The 24,199-nt window shown below is 46.9% G+C and overlaps 1 protein-coding gene across 6 annotated transcripts in view; it reads right to left on the bottom strand.

Moving 5' to 3' along the window:
- HERC1 (HECT and RLD domain containing E3 ubiquitin protein ligase family member 1) overlaps nucleotides 1-24,199 on the bottom strand; it is a 161,053-nt gene that overhangs the window by 92,193 nt on the left and 44,661 nt on the right. For 5 of the 6 annotated variants that reach the window (XM_060755676.2, XM_060755679.2, XM_060755681.2 and 2 more), the window contains exons 10-23: nucleotides 23,622-23,793; nucleotides 21,885-22,019; nucleotides 21,584-21,749; nucleotides 21,305-21,430; nucleotides 16,585-16,806; nucleotides 12,990-13,142; nucleotides 10,441-10,576; nucleotides 10,152-10,343; nucleotides 9,051-9,272; nucleotides 8,116-8,289; nucleotides 5,959-6,073; nucleotides 3,184-3,304; nucleotides 1,049-1,220; nucleotides 541-886 (exon numbers count right to left, since the gene is read on the bottom strand). In XM_060755676.2, the coding sequence (XP_060611659.2) occupies nucleotides 541-886; nucleotides 1,049-1,220; nucleotides 3,184-3,304; nucleotides 5,959-6,073; nucleotides 8,116-8,289; nucleotides 9,051-9,272; nucleotides 10,152-10,343; nucleotides 10,441-10,576; nucleotides 12,990-13,142; nucleotides 16,585-16,806; nucleotides 21,305-21,430; nucleotides 21,584-21,749; nucleotides 21,885-22,019; nucleotides 23,622-23,793 (2,452 nt within the window). The remainder of the gene's footprint in view (nucleotides 1-540; nucleotides 887-1,048; nucleotides 1,221-3,183; nucleotides 3,305-5,958; nucleotides 6,074-8,115; nucleotides 8,290-9,050; nucleotides 9,273-10,151; nucleotides 10,344-10,440; nucleotides 10,577-12,989; nucleotides 13,143-16,584; nucleotides 16,807-21,304; nucleotides 21,431-21,583; nucleotides 21,750-21,884; nucleotides 22,020-23,621; nucleotides 23,794-24,199) is intronic. The other variant, XM_060755680.2, reaches the window with a different exon arrangement.

Here is a 24,199-nt window from a genome sequence, read left to right as displayed (position 1 = left end):
ACCCAAGGCTCAGCCAGGCCTTCAAATGCTAATGAAGGTGGTCAGTTGAAACATTCACACCTAGCTCCAGCAGAGAAAAGCTCTTTGCCCCACCCCAGCCATTCCACAGATATATAAACCCATTGTCCTATTTCCAACAGACCTCACTACCTCTGTGGATGCTTGCCATAGATGCAGGCGAAACGTCAGGAGAAATGCCTCTAGAACATGGCTCTATAGCCCGAAAAAACCCACAAGAACCTAGCTCTGCTTTTGTTTGTTTGTTTGTTTGTTAAAACTGCAGAGCCTTTGGGTTTGATTTTCCCTTAACTTCCTTCCTTCCTTCTTTCCTTCTCCAAAGGCAAGGCAACTTGAAAACGACAAAGCGGAGGTCTCTGGAGCTCTGTCCTTCTCTCCTCCCTCCGAGGCCTTAAGGCAGTTCACAAAACCTGGAATAAATATCTTTGACGCAAGGAGGTAGGAGAGAAGACCCAAATCCCGGACACATCAATTTCAGGTTTTGTGAAGACACCAAAGACTGCAAGACCCAAACCCTCGCACCTGGTCATGAGCCCTCCTCCTGCTCCCCCTTCGGAGCCGCCTCCTCCGGAGAGGGATGGCGGCGGCTGCTGCTGTGGGGCCAGCCCTTCCTCTCTCCTTTGCCGCTGCAGCTCCTCCACCACGGGGCTGACCCCCAGGATTAGCAGGGCACAACGGTGGACCACGGCATTGCAGGCGGCGGTGTAGACATCCTGCCCTTCCGGGAGGAGCAGCTCCCTGCTGCCGCGCCATTCCTGTGGGGACCCCGGGGGCAGCTCCCCCTCCAGGCGCGCCCCAGCCCCTCCACCGCTGCTCCGCTCCCGGCTGCGTGCCACTTCGCGGGCTGATAGGAAACATTGAAAGATTTCTGTAACACGCAACACACAAAAGAAAGCAAAAGGTCTTAACATCTAGGCAGAGTTCGGCGGCCGTCAGCAATCATTCAGACGTGTTTGCGGACTTGCAGATAAGCCCCGGCTGCAGTTTCAGCGGAGCTCCTGCTGAAGAGGTTTCTATGGGGTTCACTTACTGCCAGCCGTCATCACTTCGTGCTCGTGCTCCTCCTCCTCCTCCTCCTGCTCCAGGTGGCCCTCTTCCCTCTCGCGCTCGGCCTGCTCCTCCATCTCCGCCTCCTCATCAATGGTGCGCGTGAAGGAGCTCTCCTGTGCATCCAGCTCCGAGGAGTCTAGATTCTCTGACAGCTGCAGAAGAGAGGCAGGGAAATCAAAACTTATTCTTCTATAATAATTCAAGAAAAGTTTTAATGTGAAATAATCTGCTATGAAAAATTCAGTTTGATTTCCACTGAAGAAGAAGTGAAAAAGAACATATGAAGACCGGAAGACAATGTGAGAAAACAGAAGATACAACCAATCTTCATACCAGACATTTGTAAAGATGCAACTAACCAATAATGGCGCTCCATGCAGTCATGCCGGCCACATGACCTTGGAGGTGTCTACGGACAACGCTGGCTCTTCGGCTTAGAAATGGAGATGAGCACCACACCCCAGAGTTAGACATGACTGGACTTAATGTCAGGGGACTACCTTTACCTTAACCAATAATAAATCTGGGTTGCTGTGAGTTTTCCGGGCTGTATGGCCATGTTCCAGAAGCATTTTCTCCTGACATTTCACCCACATCTATAGCAGGCATCCTCAGAGGTTGTGAGGTTTTTGGAAACAAGGCAAGTGGGGTTTATATTCCTGTGGAATAATGTCCAGGGTGGGAGAAAGAACTCTTGTCTGTTTGAGGCAAGTGTGAATACTGCAACAGATCACCTTGATTAGCAATGAATAGCCTTGCAGCTTCAAGACTTGGCTGCTTCCTGCCTGGGGAATCCTTTGTTGGGAGGTGATTAGCTGGCTAATACCTCCCATCAAAGGATTCCCCCAGCAGAAAGAGAATGCTTCTGGAACATGGCCATACATCCCGGAAAACTCACAGCAACCCAGTGATTCCAGTCAAGAAAGCCTTCGGCAACACAATAATTAATCTGTTTTTTCTTTTTCCTTCCCTTGTCCCCCACCCCTACCCCATCCTCTACTTTCCCCCAAAATCAACAACAACAACAACAACTTCTTTTACTACTACTGCTGCTACTACTACAGTGTTTCTCAACCTGGGGGTTGGGAACCCTGGAGGGGTTGCGAGTGGCTGTCAGAGGGGTCACCAAAGACCACCAGAAAACACAGTATTTTCTGTTGGTCATGGAGGTTCTGTGTGGAAAGTTTGGCCCAATTCAATAGTTGGTGGGGTTCAGAATGCTCTTTGATTATAGATGGATTATAAATCCCAGCAACTACAACTCCCAAGGTCTATTTTCCCCAAACTCCACCAGAGTTCACATTTCAACATATTGAGTGTTTGTGTCAAGTTTGGTCGAGATCCATCATTGTTTGGGTCCACAGTGCTCTCTGGATGTAGGTGAACCACAACTCCCAAACTCAAGGTCAGTGCCCACCAAACCGTTCTAGCATTTTCTGTCGGTCGTGGGACTTCTGTGTGCCAAGTCTGGTTCAACTCCATCGTTGGTGGAGTTCAGAATGCTCTTTGATTGTAGGTGAACTACAGCAACTACAACTCCCAAATGACAAAATCAACCCCCCACCAGTATTCAGATTTGGGCATATCGGGTATTTGTGCAAAATTTAGCCCACTGAATGAAAATACATCCTGCATATCAGATATTTACATGACGATTCATAACAATAGCGAAATTACAGTTATGAAGTAGCAACGAAAATAATATTATGGTTGGGGGTCACCACAACATGAGGAACTGTATTAAGGGGTCGCGGCATTAGGAAGGTTGAGAACCACTGCACTACTACATTTATTACCTGCCTCCCCTTGCAGCTCAAGGCTGGGTCCAAGGCCTGCTCATTTCCTTCCTTGAGGATAAAAAATGCCCCTTACAGAGTTTGCTTATGGCAAAGTACAAAAGTTTGTAATGCTTGAAAAAGTGAGGTTATTTGGCAGCACAAAAATAAAGCCTGGTCGCTGATGAATCACAGAATTAACCACAAGTTTCCAGAACTGGGAGAAGGCCTACTGGGCAGAGAGAAAGGGGAACAAGCACCCATACCATTTTGACCCTTAAAAAAGGAATCAAAAGCAATCTCATTCCCCAAAACGTGAAACTTAGGTCTTTGGACTCACCCATCGGTCTCTTGAGGATGACTGGGTCTGAATGAGCTCCATGTTCTTGCAGGCAAGCAAACGGCTTCGGACTTTGTACACGCACCGATACACTTCGACCAGAGCTTTGCCTGGCTGGTATCTGAAGGCACAAGAGTTCCGTCAAAGGGGGGTAAAATCACATGCACCCCCCCCCCCACACACACACTGAAAAGCGACAAGCCAGACAGGTCCTGTAGACCTGTTCTTAGAAACATAGAATCATAGAGTTGGAAGAGACCTCATGGGCTATCCAGTCCAACCCCCTGCCAAGAAGCAGGAAAATTGCATTCAAAGCACCCCTAACAGATGGCCATCCATCCTCTGTTTAAAAGCTTCCAAAGAAGGAGCCTCCACCACACTCTGGGGCAGAGAGTTCCACTGCTGAATGGCTCTCACAGTCAGGAAGTTCTTCCTAATGTTCAGATGGAATCTCCTTTCTTGTAGTTTGAAGCCACTGTTCCGTGTCCTAGTCTCCAGGGCAGCAGAAAACAAACTTGCTCCCTCCTCCCTATGACTTCCTCTCACATATTTATATATAGCTCTCATGTCTCCTCTCAGCCTTCTCTCCTTCAGGCTAAACATGCCCAACTCTTTCAGCCACTCCTCATAGGGCTTGTTCTCCAGACCCTTGATCATTTTAGTAACCCTCCTCTGGACACATTCCAGCTTGTCAAGATCTCTCTTCAATTGTGGTGCCCAGAATTGGACACAATATTCCAGGTGTGGTCTAATCATGGCAGAATAGAGGGGTAGCATGACTTCCCTGGATCTAGACACTATACTCCTATTGATGCAGGCCAAAATCCCATTGGCTTTTTTTTGCTGCAGCATCACATTGTTGGCTCATGTTTAACTTGTTGTCCACGAGGACTCCAAGATCTTTTTCACACGTACTGCTCTCGAGTCACGCCTCCCCCATTCTGTATCTTTGCATTTCATTTTTTCTGCCTAAGTGGAGTATCTTCCATTTGTCACTGTTGAACTTCATTCCACCTAACCATAGTTTTGCCTAGCCCACATTGGACTAATTTATTTGCCAGAAGGTCATGGGGGACCTTGTTGAAGGCCTTACTGAAATCCAGATATGCTACATCCACGTCATTCCCCACTTCTACCCAGCTTGTAACTCTATCGAAAAAGAGATCAGATTAGTCTGGCATGACTTGTTTTTGATAAATACGTGTTGACTATTAGCGATGACCGCATTTGTTTCTAAGTGTTTGCAGACCACTTCCCTAACATTTTTTTCCAGAATCTTGCCTGGTATCGACGTGAGGCTGACTGGACGGTAATTGTTTGGGTCATCCTTTTTTCCCTTCTTGAAGATTAGGACCACACTGGCCCTCTTCCAATCTGCTGGAACTTCTCCCGTTCTTCAAGAACTCTAAAAGATTATTCCCAATGGTTCCGAGATGATTTCCACTAGTCCCTTCAATACTCTTGGGTGTAGTTGATCTGGCCCTGGGGACTTGAACTCATTTAGAGCGGCCAGGAGTTCCTGGACTACTTGTTTCCCAATTTGGGGTTGGATGTCCTCTAATCCCTCATCCACTCCATCTTGCTGAGGTTGAAGATTACTTTCTTTTTGTGAGAAGTCCGAGGCAAAGAAGGCATTAATAGTTCTGACTTTCCCCTATCCCCTGTCAACATTGCCCCATCTTCTCCTCAAAGAGGCCCTATTGCCTCCTTGTTCTTCCTTTTTCTACTGACATAAGAAAAGAAGCCCTTTTTATTGTTTTTAATGTTTCTGGAAAGCCTGAGCTCACTTTGTGCTTTAGCCTTGTGGACCTTTCCCTATAGGACTTGGCTATTTGTTTGAATTCTTCTTTGGTGATTTCTCCCTTTTTCCACTTCTTGTGCATGTCTCTTTTGTGTCTCGCACAGTTAGAAGTTCTTTGGACATCCATTCTGGCTTCTTTGCACTTGTCCTATTTTTTCTTTTTGTTGGCACGGTTTGCAATTGCACCTTGAGTATTTCACTCTTGAGAAACTCCCATCCATCCGTAACTCCCATGTTTCTTAATATCTGTGCCCACGGAATGCTGCTGAGTATTTCCTTCATTTTTCGGAAGTCAGTTCTCCTAGAGTCCAAAATGCGGGTTTGACTTGTCTTAGTTTCGGGCATCCTTTGTACCTCAAACTGCAGGAGCACATGGTCACTTGCCCCTAAGGATCTGACTCTTAAGTTGAATCTGTATGGAAGTGGAGACCGCTTCCCCCTATCATAATAATGGCTCTCTCTTCCAGGAGTGGGTTTCCCTTCCTTCCTTCCAAAGAAGAGGCTTCTCTCACTTCCTGTGGTCTCAGCCCCATTCTTAACTGTGAATCCTTTGTAAGTCAGATGTTTGTAACTTGGGGACGTCAGCATATATATCTAGGATATTATCTCTCTCTCTCTCTCTCTCTCTCTCTCTCTCTCTATATATATATATATATATATGAATGAGATAGATATAATGTCTTAGATTTGGAAGGGATCCCCAAAAGCTATCCAATCCAGCCCCATTTTTAACCGAGTCATTTCTAAGTTGGATGTTTGGAAGTTGGGGATGGTGTGTGTGTGTGTGTGTGTGTGTGTGAACACACACACATATATGAAATAGATATAGTATCATAAATTTGGAAGAGTTCCCAAAGGGCATCCAGTCCAGCTTTGTTCGTAACTAAGAGTTGTCTGCAAGTCAGATGTTTATAAGTCAGGGTGGCCTGTTTGTGATTCTGGCAGAGGCCCGAAGGTGCTTCCCAGGTGCTCACCTGCTCTCTCCGCTGGCCTGGTCGAGGAGGCCGGTGTGCTTCAAAAGGGCAGCCAGGACAAACCTGGAGACAGTGTCCAAGAGGGACTCGCTGCTCAGCGTGGCACTGTCCCAATCTGGAGCAAAAGGAGGAAAGCTGTTACGGTTCCATTATAAGGCCCAAGTCACAAACAGCATTCCTAATGCAACAGCCAAGGAGCCTGCTGTTAAAGCTTGGGTTGGCATGAAATGTCTTACCTGCTCCCTGTCTGTTTTTCAAGTCGGCTTGTGGCTTTGGATTGAATGAATTAGGCATGGTTCTAACACTACTTGATCTACCCTGAAGATTTCTAGAAAATACACTATGAAAGAAATGTTTAAAATGTTCTGTCCCTACTTTGAAAGTATTATTCCTGTTTAATTGTGCAGTCATTACTTTGAAAGTAGTTGTTCTACTCCAGAAACTTTGTTGTCTTGTGGCTGCCACAAACTTGGTTGAATTGGTTGAGACTAAATTATTTATTATTTATTTACAGCTTTTATATTCCGCCCTTCTCACCCCGCAGGGGACTCAGGGCGGATTACAGTGTACACATATATGGCAAACATTCAATGCCAATTTTTGACACACAAACATATACAGACATACACAGAGCTATTTAACTTTTTCTGGCTGCCAGGGGAGCTGTCGCTTTCATCGTCCATCTGCGACGCTGATGAAGCATTTCCGCATTCCCCGCATGCTTCCCCGCTGGAATGCTTTGCTGGAATCTTCTTTATGGCCTCATAAATCAGTTAATTTAGCCTCCTCACATTTTAAGGTGGTAACTAATTTTCCTACTTGACAGATGCAACTGTCTTTCGGGTTGCAAAGGTCGACAACAGGCTACACAATTGGTTGGAAGCCCACTCCAACCTGGGCTGGCTTCGAACTCATGACCTTTTGGTCAGAGTGATCTTAATGCAACTGACACTCAGCCAGCTGCACCACTCAATGATCTTCTTCTCTAGGTTCTTGTGGGTTTTTTCGGGCTATAGGGCCATGTTCCAGAGGCATTTCTCCTGACGTTTCGCCTACATCTATGGCAAGCATCCTCAGAGGTAGTGAGGTCTGTTGGAAATAGGACAATGGGTTTGTATATCTGTGGAATGGCTGGGGTGGGGCAAAGAGCTCTTCTCTGCTGGAGCTAGGTGTGAATGTTTCAACTGACCACCTTCATTAGCATTTGAAGGCCTGGCTGAGCCTGGGAAAATCTTTTGTTGAGAGGTGTTAAGATGTGCCTGGTTGTTTCTGTAAAAACAGGCGAAACATCAGGAGAAATGCCTCTGGAACATGGCCCTATAGCCCGAAATAACCCACAAGAACCTAGTGATTCCAGCCATGAGAACCTTCGACAATACATCTTCTCTTCTTATCTTATCTTATCTTATCTTATCTTGAGACTCAATGATGGAAGATATTCACAGGGTTTTTTAAATACTGTTCTGTTCAATTCTATTGTAGAAATAATAACGATCTATTATTTATTTATTTATTTGCTGTATTTGTATACCGCCTTTCTCAGCCTATCAGCAACTCAAGGCAGTTTTATTGTTATCATCATCATCAACGATGATGATGATAACAATAATACCCAATTGGGAAATGATATTTATCACCCAGGAACAAAATGTGTATTACACTGTGGTATTAGGAATACATTTGTTGACATAACAGCCAGCCATAAGCGTGAGATGAAACACAGCAAAGCCCCCTTGAAGTGAACAGGACTGATTTGCAACTCATCAAGATGTCAGAAGAGGCAGGAAACAAATAAAATGTATTATTGTTATAATATCGTCACCATCTTCATCTTGGAGTTGGACGGGATGCGCAAATCGAAGCTAAGGATGGCACAGCCCACCCCTGTTGCACCAAGCCCAACAGACCTCACCCATCTCTACAGCCGAAGATAATCTTGACTCCGGCATCTATGCTATGGAGTCCTGGGAGCTGTAGTTTGACAAGGGCTTGAGACTTCTCTGCCAAAGGATGCTGGTGCCAAACTATGAAGTACAAATCCCAGGATTCCATAGCGTTGAATGAAAGGGTCCTTCGCCCAAGACACAGTGAGGTGGCTCTTGAAGGCTCCCAAGTCCTGCTTAAGGCTGATGGCTTGCAGTACACAACAGAACTTGCCTTTGCTGGTGGCGTAGTCCTGCATGCTGACCCAGAGGCTCCGGGCCGGCTCCTTGGCACAGCCCAAGGCAAGGTCCACAAACACGGAGATGTTCGGGCGCAGCTTGTAGTCAAAGGGCTTCTGCTCCTCATTGCCGGAGAGGGCGGCTTCCAGCAGAGAACTCATGGACTTCTCTGAAACAATACAGAAAGCCATACAGAAGGGCTGCACTTACTCCAATTTCAGTTTTTGGGGCTAAGTGGCCTTTTCAAAATGAGATTGGTGTCATAAGGTGATCCCCTTAGTGCTGAACTTCAAGAGGGCACCATCTTTCATTCAACGCTATGGGATCCTGGGATTCGCAGTTCGTAGTTTGGCACCAGCTGAGAAGGCATAGAAGGCCCAAGGCCTGGTCAAACTACAGCTCCCAGGACTCCATAGCATTGAACCAAGACAATTAAAGTGGATTCACTGTATAGCATAGCTGCAACACAAGGGTTTCCTTTCCATTGCAGGAAGCTTTGGTGTTTTGAGGAAGGAATTTTTACGCCGGCAGCAACACCTTTTTATGGCCAAATTACAAAGAGAGCATTTTTTGCGCATTCTGTTCAGCAGCAAATCCCTTTTTTTTGTTCCAGGGTTTAGAAAAAGTGAGATGTGCATTAGACTTGATGGCACCTGAGACTTGATTCAAGACGGGTATTTTGACGGTGCAATTCCCCCCGGTCGCATTAATCTCAAGGCAGGGGCTCCTGCTATTAAGAAGAAAATGCTTCCCTCTGTCTCTACACCAGGTCTGGGCCAACCGGCTGTTAGCAATGGTGGGAGTTGAAGTACAAAACACCTGGAGGGAGGGCCAAAGTTGGCCCAAGCCTGGTCTAAAAGCCTCGCTTCCCATGTAGGGAGAGCCAAAGGGGCCCCGTGCCTGCTCAAGGGCCATACCCCGCTTTGGTACCTAGTTGTGGGACGTCCACCTCGACCCCGTCGCTGAAGAGGGGGGTCTTGAGCCAGAAGGAGGTGTCCTGCTCCTCAGGCGAGGCGGGGGGGCCCTGCAGCATCCCTCCCAGGCAGCGACCGATCAGCAGCGCCACTGTTCGCTCCAGGTCAACTAGCCAGACCCAGGACTGGGCCGGCTGTGGCAAGGGCACCCCGGATGGGTCCACCAGCTCTGGACCACCTGCAGGAAGGAATCACCAGGTTACATCGAGAGTCAAGGACTTGGAAACTGGTCTGTGGGAAAGCTAGCCGGGGGTCTCAGTAGACCACAAGCTGAACAGGAGTCAACACAAGAAAAGTAAGATAATCATCCAAAGACTCTCTCTAGCTTAAGGAGCTGGACTGGATGGCCACTGGGGTCTCTTCTAAATCTAGGAGTCATCTCTCTCTCTCTCTAAAAGAAACTGGACTGGATAGTCTTTGGGGATCTCCTCCAAAACTAGAAATCATCTCTCTCTCTGTATCTTATGGGTTAGACTGGATAATAATAATAATAATAATACTTTATTTCTACCCCGCTACCATCTCCCAAGGGACTCGGTGAGGCTTACATGAGGCCGAGCCCACAATACATCAATAATAAAAGCAATAACAACAAATAATACAAAACAATAACATAAAACTCATAACAAAAAAAAATGGATGGCCTTTGGGAGTCCCTATCAACTCTAACCCCCTCCCCCCCGAGTCTGGACTGGATGGTCTTTGGGGGTCTCCTCCAACTCTAGTAATTATCCCCCCCTCTCTCTCTTGATCTTATGGGGTTAGACTGGATGGTCTTTAGGGGTCCCTTTTTCTCTCTATCTATATATCTAAGTGGTTGGACTGGATGGCCTTTGGGAGCCTATTCCAACTCTAGGATTCAATGAAACAATTCTCCCAACTGATTTAACACGAACCAAGACATCCTTGCCCACTTTTGGCGATTGTAGTGAGAGCTCCATCTCGATTTACTCTACATCTTACCCAAAATTAGACAGACCCGCATAAGACTCCAGCTCCTGCTTTGCAAAGCTCACATGAGTTATGACACGGGGCTGTAAAGCACGGACCGCCTTACCATGGAGTGGCCACTGCAGCTCCTGATCTTCCAGAAGCGCTGCTGCTGGGAGCAGTCGGTTGAGGCAGTCCAGAGGGGGCAGGAGGTCCAGGAGGAAACTCAGCAATGGCCGAGCAACCGAGACTGGCAGCAGCAGCAGGGAATTCACGATCTGGCAAAGCATGCTTCCTGCTGCAGAGACGTACACCACGTCTGCAACAGAAACCAAAAGGATTCTCATCAGTAAAGCTTGGCACTTTTTGTGGGAGATTTTTTGCAAGATGAAACGGACCCGACAAGCAGGACGCACCTCTGAGCTTTTCGCCAACGCTGCCGTTCCAGGAACTCTCCTTCAACAGAATGGCAGAGCGGGAAAAGATGTCTGTGGCGTGCGGTAGGAGGAGCTGCAGGTGCTTGTGCAGCAGGGCCACGCTGCTGCTGGAGTTCTGCAGGGAGCAAAGGCAAGGCAACATCCTTCAGTCCCTCATCAGCACTGGTATCGAGGGGGCTTGCCCTCTGTGTGTGTGTGAGTGTGGTCCTAGGAATACCAACGTCTACACTTATCCATAGTCAGGCCACGGTCCCCAAGTAACAAACACCCAACTTACAAACAACTCCTATTGAAGAACAATGGGGCTTAGACCACAGAAAGTGAGAAGAATCATATATTACAAGTATGATTTTATTATTATATTAAAGTAGATATGTAGGTATATAATCTATCTTGTAATACTAATAAGATAAAATAGGATTGTTTGAAAATTGGCTTAATGACCTGTGATTATGTGATTTGTTCAATGTGATTATGTAATTTTAATTAATATCACTGTTTAATTGTTATGTAATGGATTTTATATTGCTGTTTTTATTGTTGTTTTGATACTGTTGGCATTGAATTGTTGCCTGTGTTAGCTGCCCTGAGTCCCCTCTCGGGGGTGAGAAGGTCAGGGTAGAAATGGTCTAAATAAATAAATATGATATAATATAATATAATATTAAATTCCTCTCACTTCTTGTGTATAGAATCATTGAATCCTAGAATCATAGAGTTGGAAGAGACCTGGTGGGCCATCCAGTCCAACCCTTTCTGTCAAGAAGCAGGAAAATCGCATTCAAAGCATGCCCGACAGATGGCCATCCAGCCTCTGTTTCAAAGCTCCAAAGAAGAAGCCTCCTGTTTATTTACAGACAGTCCCCGAGTTACAAATATCTGACTTACAAACAACTACAACTTAAGAACAGGGCTGAGAAACAGGAAGTGGGAGGAACTTTATATTATGTGGAGGAGGCTGCCGCCTTTCCGCAATATAATGCTAACTATCACTGTCAATTGATGCTTCCTTTTTATGCCTGGATGGGGCCACTTCGGTTACAAAAGTGCACACACACAGCTCTGAACGTCATGCAAAAAAGCAGGGAATTGCGAGTTTGGGCCGACAGAAGACTCAGTCAAAATTGGCCCCAAACGTCCTTCCTTGCTGCTCCCTGCTGTTCATGTGAAAAGAAAGGCTCGTGAACATATCCCGCTTGGGAAGCAGCCATAGAGGACATTGTGTGTATTTTGTTTGATTGTTGTCTCTATGCCAAGGTGAGAGCCCAATATTTACAACTGCTTCTGATTAGAACAACCACCTGGGATCCAGCTGCCCAATTGTCTTATTTTCTTTTTGGAGAGAATCTACATTTAGTCCACTGTAGAGCCAATAACAATATTTATTTTTATTTATTTCCTGCTTTTATATTCTGCCCTTCTCACCCCGCAGGGGACTCAGGGCGGATTACAGTGTACACATATATGGCAAACATTCAATGCCAATTTTGACATACAAACATATACAGACATACACAGAGGCTATTTAACTTTTTCTGGCCGCTAGGGGAGCTGTCACTTTCATCGTCCATCTGCAATGCTGATGAAGTACTTCCGCATTCCTTGCATGCTTCCCCGCTGGAATGCTTTGCTAGAATCTTCTTTATGGCCTCATAAATTAGTTAATTTAGCCTCCCCACACTTTAATGTGGTACCTAATTTTCCTACTTGACAGATGCAACTGTCTTTCGGGTTGCAAAGGTCGACAACAGGCTACACACAATTGGTTGGAAACCCACTCCAACCCGGGCTGGCTTCGAACTAATCATATTAATTATAATAATAATGTCTCTGGATCTCTTTGTGGAGAAAAAAAGCAGAATATAAACATTATTATTATCATTATTATTTCATGATAAAAGCCACCCAACTGAGAGATCTCTTTACCTGACATAATGGGGTCCCTTGTCATGGCAATGGACTGATTCTTTTCCACTTGCCACTCTAAATTTGACTGATTCTTTTCCACTTGCCACTCTACTGCCCCTGCTTTTATTTTGAAATTTAATCCCATTTGAACAAACCTATTATTTAATCAAGTTTTATTATGTTTAAATTTATTTGAGGTTTTTGTCGTGTCAGGAGCGACTTGAGAAACTGCAAGTCGCTTCTGGTGTGAGAAAATTGACTGTCTGCAAGGACGTTGCCCAGGGGACACCCGGATGTTTTATCATCCTTGTGGGAGGCTTCTCTCATGTCCCCGCATGAGGAGCTGGAGCTGACAGAGGGAGCTCATCCACGCTCTCCCCAGATTTGAACCTGTGGCCTGTCAGTCTTCAGTCCTGCCAGTGGGTTTAACCCACTGCACCACCGGGGGCTCCTTATTTGAGTTAACTGTTTGAGTTTGAGGACTGCGATGAGTGTCTGTTTGTGCATTCTTTGTGTTTTGTCTCTGATCTTTGAAGACAGGGTCAGTGGGCAAATCCATACGCAGGTCACTCTCTCTCTCCCTCCTTCCCGGTGGACTGGGAAACCCTGGTGGTGCTTACCTCCCCGAGGCTGCTGCTGTGGCAATAGGCCAGGAGCTGTTTCTGGAGGGAGCAGAGGAGCTCATGCAGGTGGGCCGGCTGGCTGTTCTCGGAGGAGGATGTCCCCAGAAGGAACTTGTCGCTGTTTTTTTCCAGCTCCCCAAAGGCCTGGTCCTAGAGGAGGAAGGAGAACCACCGTCATGCCCGGGACAAAAACAAGTCTGAGCTAAGCCAATTTCTTTCATTTCCTTTCCTTTCTCCCAGGCCATTCCTATGCTCAAAATATACACATATAGAATCATAGAATCAAAGAGTTGGAAGAGACCTCATGGGCTATCCAGTCCAACCCCCTGTCAAGAAGCAAGAATATTGCATTCAAATCACCCCTGACAGATGGCCATCCAGCCTCTGTTTAAAAGCTTCCAAAGAAGGAGCCTCCACCACACTCCGGGGCAGAGAGTTCCACTGCTGGACAGCTCTCACAGTCAGGAAGTTCTTCCTAGTGTTCAGATGGAATCTCCTTTCTTGTATTGATATTATTAATATTATGGCATTGAATTGTTGCCCATGTAAGCTGCCCTGAGTCCTCCCTCGGGGGTGAGAAGTGCAGGGTAGAAACGATGTAAATAAATAAATTGTAGTTTGAAGCCATTGCTCTGCGTCCTAGTCTCCAAGGAAGCAGAAAACAAGCTTGCTCCCTCCTCCCTGTGACTTCCTCTCACATATTTATACATGGCTATCATATCTCCTCTCAGCCTTCTCTTCTTCAGGCTAAACATGCCCAGCTCCTTAAGCCGCTCCTCATAGGGCTTGTTCTCCAGACCCTTGATCATTTTAGTCCTCCTCCTCTGGACACATTCCAGCTCGTCAATATTTCTCTTGAATTGTGGTGCCCAGAATTGGACGCAATATTCCAGGTGTGGTCTAACCAAAGCGGAATAGAGGGGTAGCATGACTTCCTTAGATCTAAACACTATGCTCCTATTGATGCAGGCCAAAATCCCATTGGCTTTTTTTGCCGCCACATCACGTTGTTGGCTCACGTTTAACTTGTTGTCCATGAGGACTCCAAGATCTTTTTCACACGTACTGCTCTCGAGCCAGGCATCCCTCATTCTGTATCTTTGCATTTTGTTTTTTCTGTCTAAGTGGAGTATCTAGCATTTGTCACTGTTGAACTTAATTTTGTTAGTTTTTGGCCCATCTCTCTAATCTGTCAAGATCTGTCAAGATATTTCAAACAGTGGCTTGCTATAGGCCATTGTGTGATATCTGGGCTGCATGGCCAATGTGTTCTAGCAGCCTTTTCTCCCGACGTTTTGCCTGCCTCTGTGGCTACTGGCATATGCACAGGTGCAGCAAGAATTAAACAGCTCTTCCAAAGAGAGGAAACGGCAACCCATCATTCTCTGGACAGGAGTGCCTTCTTATCTGCCGTTGTGCAATTAGCGAACCATACACAGATACAATAGGTTTGAACACTCTCTAGAGCACAGTGGAAGAAAGTCACCAGCAGTTTCTCATTCCGTTGTTGGTTCCTTAAAAGTATCAGACAATAATACGATCTCTGCTGGGCTGGGTCCGCCAACGCAGCTGCAAGTCTTCCTGAACAATGTAGCACCCAGGGACTTACAACTGGCCAGCCGCTCCAATCGATCTCCCATGTATAGCCCAAGCCTGAATTTCTGATCAATTCCTTCTGTCATCTACTCTATGCTCCTGACTACAAGCCACTGTGCAATGGGCAAACCATACACGACAGGTGCAATAGGTTAGAACACTCTCTAGGGCACAGGAGGAGAAAATCACCCGCTGTTTTTCGTTCCATTATTGGTTCCTTAGAAAGGCTCAGATAATAATATAATCCTGTTTCACCATTGCCTCACCAGCTACTTTCAGTGGGACAATGAATTCTACGAACAGAAAGATGGAGTAGCTATGGGGAGCCCTCTCAGCCCGGTCATAGCTAATTTCTACATGGAACACTTTGAAAAACAAGCCCTGGAAACAGCAACAAAAAAGCCCACGATATGGTTCAGATATGCGGATGACCCTTTCACCATTTGGAGCCATGGAGAAGAAGAACTCAACAGGTTCCTGGACCATCTTAACAGCATCCACCCAAACATCCAATTCACCATGGAAAAAGAAAGTGAAGGAAGACTGCCTTTTCTAGATGTCCTAGTCATCCGCAAACCAGATCAACAATTGGGTCACACCGTCTACAGAAAACCCACACACACAGATAGATATCTACATAAAAACTCCGACCATCACCCAAGTCAAAAAAGAAGCACCATTATAGCCTTGGCAGACCGTGCAAAAAGAATCTGCGAACCCCACCTCCTCCAAGATGAACTGAACCACCTCAACTGGGCTCCCCAGGCCAATGGAGAATCCATCTCAGACATCAGAAGAGCTGCAAGACCGAGAAGAAGCCACGAGGGTCAAGACAAAGATCCACCCAGAGGAAAAGTGTTCTTGCCAGACATCAAGGGAACCACTGACCGCAGAGGGAAGCTGATGAGGAAACACAACATACAAACCACCTACAGACCCACCAAGAAAATCCAACAAATGCTACGTTCAGCAAAGGACAAGAGGGATCCTCTCACCTCTGCAGGAGTCTACCGTGTACCGTGCAGCTGTGGACAAGTCTCCAGAGGGACCACCAAACGCAGCAGCGTTGCCCAACCACGAATCAAGGAACATGAAAGGCACTGCAGACTCCTTCAATCAGAGAAGTCAGCCATAGAAGAGCACCTGATGAATCAACCTGGACGCAGCATTTTATTTGAGAACACAGAAATGCTGGATCACTCTCACAACCACCACGTCAGATTACACAGAGAAGCCATTGAAATACACAAGCATGTGGACAATTTCAACAGAAAGGAAGAAACCATGAAAATGAACAAAATCTGGCTACCAGTATTAAAAAAACTCAAAAATTACAACAGCAAAACAACAAACAATCAGGTACATCAAATCACCTCTCAACAAAAGATTCCCCCAGGCACTTCCAAGCCATTAAATGCTAATCAAGGTGGTCAGTTGAAAAATTCACACCTAGATCCAGCTGAAAAGAGTCCTTTTTACTCACCCTGGTCATTCTACAGATATATAAACCCTTTTTCCTAGTTCCAACAGACCTCACTACCTCTGAGGATGCTTGCCATAGATGCAGGCAAAACGTCAGGAGAGAACGCCTCTAGAACATGGCCATATAGCCCAAAAAAACCTACAGCAACCCAATATAATCCTTGCTGGGCACTCTTCACCCAGGGACTTCCAACTGCCACCCGCTCCACTCAGCCTCCATTGATTGATTGATTGAATAATTCAAGAAATGTATACCCCACCACCTTTCCCCACTGTAAAGGCCCAAGGAAGCAGATAAAAACATGCATAATAAAAGTTGAACCATTTAAAACCAAATATTAGTAGTTGCTGCCACATGTCCTAAAAGATACATGGAACTATAATAAAGCATTAAAACTTTAAAACCACTCATAACTACATCATACAGTCCAGGATAAACCGAAGCTGGACTTCTGATCTATTCCTTCTGCTACCATGACTCAAGTATCTTTTGAGGCTGAAGGACAGCACTTACAGTGTAAAACCCCAGATTGCGCAGGAGGGTCTTCATGAGGATTTCAGCCAGGTGGGTGTCCGGGTGGTTGCTCTGGGAGCCAAAGGTGGGGTCGGAGAGGCTTGCATAGGCCATGCAGAGCGAGGAGATGTCTGTGGCGTCCGAAGGGGAGCTGTAGCCCAGCAGGGAGGCCACGTGCGTGTGGTCCTGCAGGCTGGTCAGGATGATGTCCAGCTGCATCCGCTAGAAGGACACCAGAAGAACAAGAATGGAAAGAAGAAGATGCCTCTTCAGTCCTTTCCCAAAGGGCATAAGCAGAAATGAGGCACTTCTTTAATAATTCAAAACACAGTGTCATGCTATGATTTTTGTTTCTGGATTATACATCTCATTTCCTAATTGGTTCTATCATTTTGTGTGTGTGTCAGGAGCGACTTGAGAAACTGCAAGTCGCTTCTGGTATGAGAGAATTGGCTGTCAGCAATGATGTTGCTCAGGGGACATTGCCCGGATGTTTTGCTGCTTTACCATCCTGTAGGAGGCTTCTCTCATGTCCCCGTATGGGGAGCTGGAGCTGACAGAGGGAGCTCATCCACGGTCTCCCTGGATTTGAACCTCCGACATGTTGGTCTTCTGTCCTGCCGGCACAAGGGTTTAACCCATTGCGCCACCATATCATAAAAGCAAGGGAAAGGTTTATTAAACTGCCAAAACTTTGTATTTGCCGGAGGGAGGGGCAAATATCCTGCAACAGCACATTTTGCTCTAATTTTCCAATGAATATCCCATCATCGAGTTTCAATCAATTTGACATTGTTTGTGGCAACCACATAATTTCTTCAATCCTAAGGCACATTTTCCAAGGTCAAAATCTCAAAAAATGAGGTGCATCTTAGAATCACAGGTGAATCATATGTATTTTTGTTGACGTTGATGGTATCATAATCAGGGTGTGTCTTACAATCAATGGTGTCTTATAATGGAAGTATTATGGTAATATTATTATTATTATTATTATTATTATTATTATTATTATGGTCAGGAACTGCGGCATGGAGGAGGGGAGGTGTTCCACTAGCCGAGGGGCCCCCATAGAGGTCGTGGTGGGAAGGAGGAGATGCGGGAAAAGGAGACCTCAAATTCGGCCAAATTCGGACCATTTATCCAAAACATTAACAATTCCAACTCGGTCTCCTAAGGTAAATTGGTGTAACCAGGTGAGCGGACCCTCTGGACTGAAGGTGGTGCTGTTGAACGCCAGATCTGTCAACGGAAAAACGACCTGGATCCAGGACCTAATCCTGGACGAGCAGGCAGATCTGGCGTGCATCACGGAGACCTGGTTGGATGAAGCTGGAGGAGTAAATCTGACCCAGCTTTGTCCTCCGGGCTTCTCCGTGCAGCACCAACCGAGATCCGGAGGGCGGGGAGGCGGGGTCGCAGTGGTCTATAGAGATTCCATCCATCTGACCAGGTGCCCCATCCCGCAGACCGCAAATTTTGAAAGCGTCTACCTGAGGGTGGGTGACCGGGACAGAATAGGGATTCTGTTAGTGTACCGTCCACCTCGCTGCACTACAGTCTCCCTACCTGAGCTAGCGGGGGTGGTCTCGAGCCTGGCATTGAAGTCTCAACAGCTCCTTGTGCTGGGAGACTTCAACATCCATGCCGAGGCGACCCTCACAGGTGCGGCTCAGGACTTCATGTCTGCCATGGCAACCATGGGGCTGTCCCAACAAATATCTGGCCCCACCCACTGTGCTGGACACACATTGGATTTGGTTTTCTGCCAGGGATGGGAACAGGGTGGCGGTGTGGAGGAGCTGTCCATCTCTCCGTTGCCATGGACCGACCACTTCCTGATCAGATTTAGGCTCACTGCGCCCCCTAACCTCTGCAAAGGTGGAGGACCTATTAAGATGGTCCGCCCCAGGAGGCTGATGGATCCGAATGGATTCCTGACGGCTCTTGGGGATTTTCCCGCCACCTCGGTAGGTGACCATGTCGAAGCCTTGGTGGCTCTCTGGAATGGGGAGATGGCCAGGGCTATTGACATGATTGCTCCAGAACGTCCCCTCTCAAGTAGCCGAGCTAAATCAGCCCCTTGGTTTACTGAGGAGCTGGCAGTGATGAAGCGAAGGAAGAGGGAACTAGAGAGCGTGTGGCGTTCGGATCCGAGCGAGTCAAACCGAGCACGGTTTGTGTCCTTTCTTAGGGCATATGCCGCGGCAATAAAGGCCGCAAGGAAAACTTTCTTTGCGGCCACTATTGCGTCTGCAAAGAACCGTCCGGCGGAGTTGTTTCGGATTGTCAGAGGTCTTTTAACTCCCACCACTGCAGGTGGGAGCCCTGACAATTCGGTCGCGCACTGTGAAGCATTTGCTCGGTTCTTTGCAGACAAAGTCGCCTTGATCCGTTCTGGGCTGGACGCCGCGTTAGATGCAGACTCCGAGAATGTAACAAGAGCACCTGCTTGTCCTATTTTGATGGATTCTTTTCAGTTTGTGAAACCCGAGGATGTGGACAAGATACTTGGAGGAATGAGGCCCACCACGTCCGTCCTAGACCCCTGCCCATCCTGGCTTCTGAGGGAGGCCAGAGGGGGATTGGCTGAGTGGGTAACAGTGGTGGTGAATGCCTCCCTTCGGGAAGGCAAGATTCCAGCGAGCCTAAAACAGGCTATCATAAAGCCGCTGTTGAAGAAGCCATCACTGGACCCCACTAAATTAGACAACTTTCGGCCTGTTTCCAATCTCCCCTTCTTGGGCAAAGTCATGGAAAGCGTGGTGGCCTCACAACTCCAGGTATTCTTGAGAGACACGGATTATCTGGATCCGGCACAGTCTGGTTTCAGACCGGGGCATGGTACCGAGACGGTCTTGGTCGCCTTAGAGGATGATCTGCGCCGGGAGCTAGACAGGGGGAGTGTGTCCCTGTTGGTGCTCCTGGACCTCTCAGCGGCCTTCGATACCGTCGACCACGGTATCCTTCTGGGGCGCCTTGCGGAAATGGGTCTTGGGGGCACTGCTCTGCAGTGGCTCCAGTCATTTCTGGAGGGCCGCACCCAGAAGGTGTTATTGGGGGACTCCTGTTCCGCACCACAACCTTTGACTTGTGGGGTGCCACAGGGTTCCATACTGTCCCCCATGCTGTTTAATATCTACATGAAGCCGCTGGGTGAGATCATCCGGAGTTTCGGGGTGCGGTGTCATCTGTACGCAGATGATGTCCAACTCTGTCACTCCTTCCCACCTGCTACTAAGGAGGCTGTCGAGGTCCTGAACCGGTGCCTGGCCGCTGTAACGGTCTGGATGAGGGCGAACAAACTGAAACTAAATCCAGACAAGACAGAGGTACTCCTGGTCAGTTGCAAGGCCGAACGGGGTATAGGGTTACAGCCTGTGCTGGACGGGGTCGCATTCCCCTTGAAGGCGCAGGTTTGCAGTTTGGGTGTGACCCTGGACTCATCGCTGAGCCTGGACCCCCAGGTTTCAGCGGTGACCAGGGGAGCATTTGCACAGCTCAGGCTCGTGCGCCAGCTGCGCCCGTATCTCGGGAAGTCTGACTTGGCCACGGTGGTACACGCTCTTGTCACATCCCGCCTGGACTACTGCAACGCTCTCTACGTGGGGCTGCCCTTGAAGACGGCCCGGAAGCTTCAGCTGGTTCAGCGCGCGGCAGCCATGTTACTAACTGGAGCGGGTGGCAGGGAGCACACAACGTCCTTGTTGTCCCAGCTCCACTGGCTGCCGATTTGCTACCGGACCCAATTCAAGGTGCTGGTTTTGGCCTACAAAGCCCTAAACGGTTCCGGCCCAAAATACCTTTCCGACCGCATCTTGGCCTACGAGCCCACGAGGGCGTTGAGATCGTCTGGGGAGGCCCTTCTCTCGATCCCGCCTGCCTCACAGGCACGGCTGGCGGGGACGAGGGAGAGGGCCTTCTCGGTGGTGGCCCCCCGGCTGTGGAACACTCTCCCTGCACACATCAGACAGGCGCCTTCCCTCATGTCCTTTCGAAAAAGCCTTAAGACATGGCTGTTCGAGAGGGCATTTAATTAAGTGCTAAACAATACGGTAATGAGAACTGGAATGGAACAAGGAATATGAGACTGGCTATGATTCCACTAAGAGACGAAGCGGATTTTTAGTGTAGTCTGTAATTGTTGTATAGTTTATATGTTGTTGAAACTGGCTTTTTTGTAATTGTCTTTTATGTGTACTGTACACCGCCATGAGTCGCCCTTATGGGCTGAGAATGGCGGTTAATAAGTGCATCAAATAAATAAATAAATAAAATAATAATAATAATAATAATCACAATGTATTTCTTTAATTCTAATGTGTGCTTTTTCTCCAAAATAAACATAGCAAAAAATAGAGCGTGTGTTAGAATCACAGGTGAATCATATATATATATTTGTTGACGTTGATGGTATCATAATCAGGGTGGGTCTTACAATCAATGGTATCTTATAATGGAAGTATTATGGTAATAACAACAACAACAACAACAACAACAACGTATTTCTTTAATTCTAATGTGTGCTTTTTCTCAAAAATAAACATAGCAAAAAATGGAGCGCATGTTAGAATCACAGGTGAATTGTATGTATTTTTGTTAGTGGAGATGGTACCGGAATGAGGGTGTATCTTAGCATCAATGGCATCTTACAATGGAAGAATTACAGGAAGAAGAGGAAGAGAAAGAAGAACAACAACAACCAACAAGATTTTCCCACCTGTCCTTTGGAGAGGCTCTCCCATCGGTCGGGGCCTTGTGGCAGCAGCGAATGCAGCAGCTCCATTCTCTCCCTCAAGGGCGGAAGTAGCATTGTGGCACCAACTGAGAGGGTCTCAATCACTACCTAGAATTAGGAAAGAGACCCAAAGACTAGGAAGCATAACCATAAGTAGAACAGGCACACATAGACTCAAGCCAGGCAAGGGAGCTGGGCAACGCTTGAGCGGAGCCCTCTTTCTCTTTCTCCAATTGGGGGAAACCAGGGGGAGACACTCACTTCCTGGATCTCATCTGGGACGGAGGAGTCCATCAGCCGGAAGAGGAGGTTGCGCAGGGGCCCAGCCTGCCTGCCCAGGATGCTGGTGGCCACTCCGCCGGCCAAGGCTAAGGCCAGGTGGTTGGAGAGCAGCTTCAGGCACAGCTTCAGGAAGTGGTGGTGCTCCCTGCAGGGCAAGCGCAGGCCCTCAGTGAGGCCTGGCTCTCCTCCCTCCCTTCCTCCCTCCCTCCATGTGAATTCTTGCCTCTGCAAGTCAAGACTCTATATATGTGAAGAGTCGTTCTGATTTCACAGGAAGTACCTAGAAGAAGGGAAAGGAAGAGGAGGAACTTCGCTGTTGATTTTGTCGCAATATTGTTCCAGGAAAGAGCGGAGGTGCGAAAAGGTGCTTTCTTCAAGATCCACGCAGTAAGGCCGATGCCAGGCCACCACTTGCCTACAAGGGAAGAATTGGAGGACGAGGTCATGGCGCAGGAGGGTCGCAGAGTCAAAGAAATAATGAGTTGCTTACCTGTAACTGTGTTTCCTCAAGTGGTGGTCAGTAAGATTCACACATATGGGTTATCTTCTGCACACGCGCAGCCGTTCAGAACCTTCTAGATCAGTGGTTCTCAACCTGTGGGTCCCCAGATGTTTTGGGCTTCAACTCCCAGAAATCCTAATAGCTGGTAAACTAGCTGGGCTTTCTGGGAGTTGTAGGCCAAAACACCTGGGGACCCACAGGTTGAGAACCACTGTACTAGATCTTTTTAAAAAAAAATTGAATAATTTTTTTAAGGTATTTGAAAATAACATCGAAAGAGGGAGAATAATAAGAAGAAGATAGAAAAGTAGGAAAAAGCAAAAAACATCCCCCGCTCCCCCGAGTCCTCAAAAAAGACAAAAACCAGAGGGGAAAAAAGGAAAAAAAATAAGAAAAATATATTAAAAATACCAAAAAATGAAAAAGTGAAAAAAAGAAAATACACTAAAAAATTAAAAACAAACATTAGTAAAAGCAGGATAAAAATTTGACTTCCATCTCTCCATCAGGTGTTGTATCTCCATTATATTCCCATTGTGTCTATTTCTAAATGTTCCTCTTATTTATTTATTTCTTTTTGATAGTTTTCATATAGAGTCCAATCTGTCCTCTTTATCGGATTCCCGGTATTCTTTTTCAAGAAAAAAGTTACTTCATCTATTTCTCTTATTTCTCTTATTTTCCCTAACCAGTCTTCAATGGTCGGGATAACTTCCTGTTTCCAAAACTTCGCCAATGATATTCTCGCCACTGTAGTAATGTAAGTGAATAATCTATCTTCATTCTCCTCTAATTGTAATTCCAAATCCGTAAATCCTAATCGATAGTATTCTGGTTTCTTCTTGAAAACCCTCTTCAATATTTTATGTGTCTCCTCATGTACTCTTGACCAATATTTCTCTACTGTACTAGATCTTTTAGATGGCAACATTTTGGTGGAGGCCCCGCCCACACTCCCCATGAATTATTAATGCCCAAGGGCGGGGACTGCGCCTTATTTCCATAACTGCAAGCAGCAGCTAGGTCAGAGAGGCATGACCACCATGGGGAGAATGGGTGGGGATGTGCGCACGATAGTCAGGAGATAGGCAAGCAAATCTAATAAGTCAGTCTGAGTCTGGTAGGAATCAGAAAGGCAAAGGAGAGGCAACCGGTCTGAGTGAAAATCCGTTAAGAACAGAAATAAGACACTAGAGAGGTTCCTACAAGCTGCTGATAGCAGCAGAAAAAAAGAAACTAAGGGGCAGTTCCCGCGCACAGGCATTTATAGTACATGGGGAGTGTGGGTGGGGTCTCCGCCAAAATGTTTCCATTTCAAAGATCTAGAAGGTTCTGAGTGGCTGCGCATGCGCAGAAGATAACCCATATGTGCATCTTTTACAGACTCCATGAAGGAAGAAGGAAGGAAGAAGGCCAGAACACCTGGAGCGAAGGAGGGCCCGAGCTGGCCCAGGCCTTCCTTTGATTGAGAAATACGAGCCCGTGATTTCAAGCCCTGAAGTGCCATCGACTCACCTGTCCCTAGGCAGAGCCGTCCAGGCCAGGCTGTGGGAGGTCCCGGCCGAGATCTGCTGGATGGCCACTCCGTCCAGGCCACTCACTTTCTTGGGCTTGGTGATGGGGCCGGTGGAGTTGCCCTGGCCGCACTGCCCCATGGAGTTGTTGCCCCAGGCATACACCTCATTATCTGAAACATCACCATCATCATTATTATTATTTCCATATAAATTTTATTGCAAATGTATGAGGAATGGGGAGGGGGAGGGAAGGGTGCAAGGGTGGATATCTAACAGGGGCATTTTTAACCTCTGACATCTTTTTCCATGGTTATCTAATACAAAAAAGGGTTCTACTACTGTTTATTTTCTCTTGATGCAGTAAAAAAAAACCACCCAATATTTTCATTTTCTGTTTTTCATTTAAATAGTCAACAAAAGGCTGCCATTCCTCTTCAAATTTGGAAGGGTCTGGCCATTGTATAATAAACCTTGTCAATTTGTCCATCTCAGCCAGCTCCATCCTTTTTGTCACCCATAAAACTTGGGTAGGAATTTATTCTGGTTTCCAATAGTAAACATAAACAATCCCTCCTG

This window comes from Anolis sagrei, chromosome 9 (assembly GCF_037176765.1).
Source record: "Anolis sagrei isolate rAnoSag1 chromosome 9, rAnoSag1.mat, whole genome shotgun sequence".
Classification (NCBI taxonomy): domain Eukaryota; kingdom Metazoa; phylum Chordata; class Lepidosauria; order Squamata; family Dactyloidae; genus Anolis; species Anolis sagrei.
The sequence above is the reverse complement of the archived record's forward strand: the minus strand, read 5'-3'. Positions and strand labels throughout refer to the sequence as shown.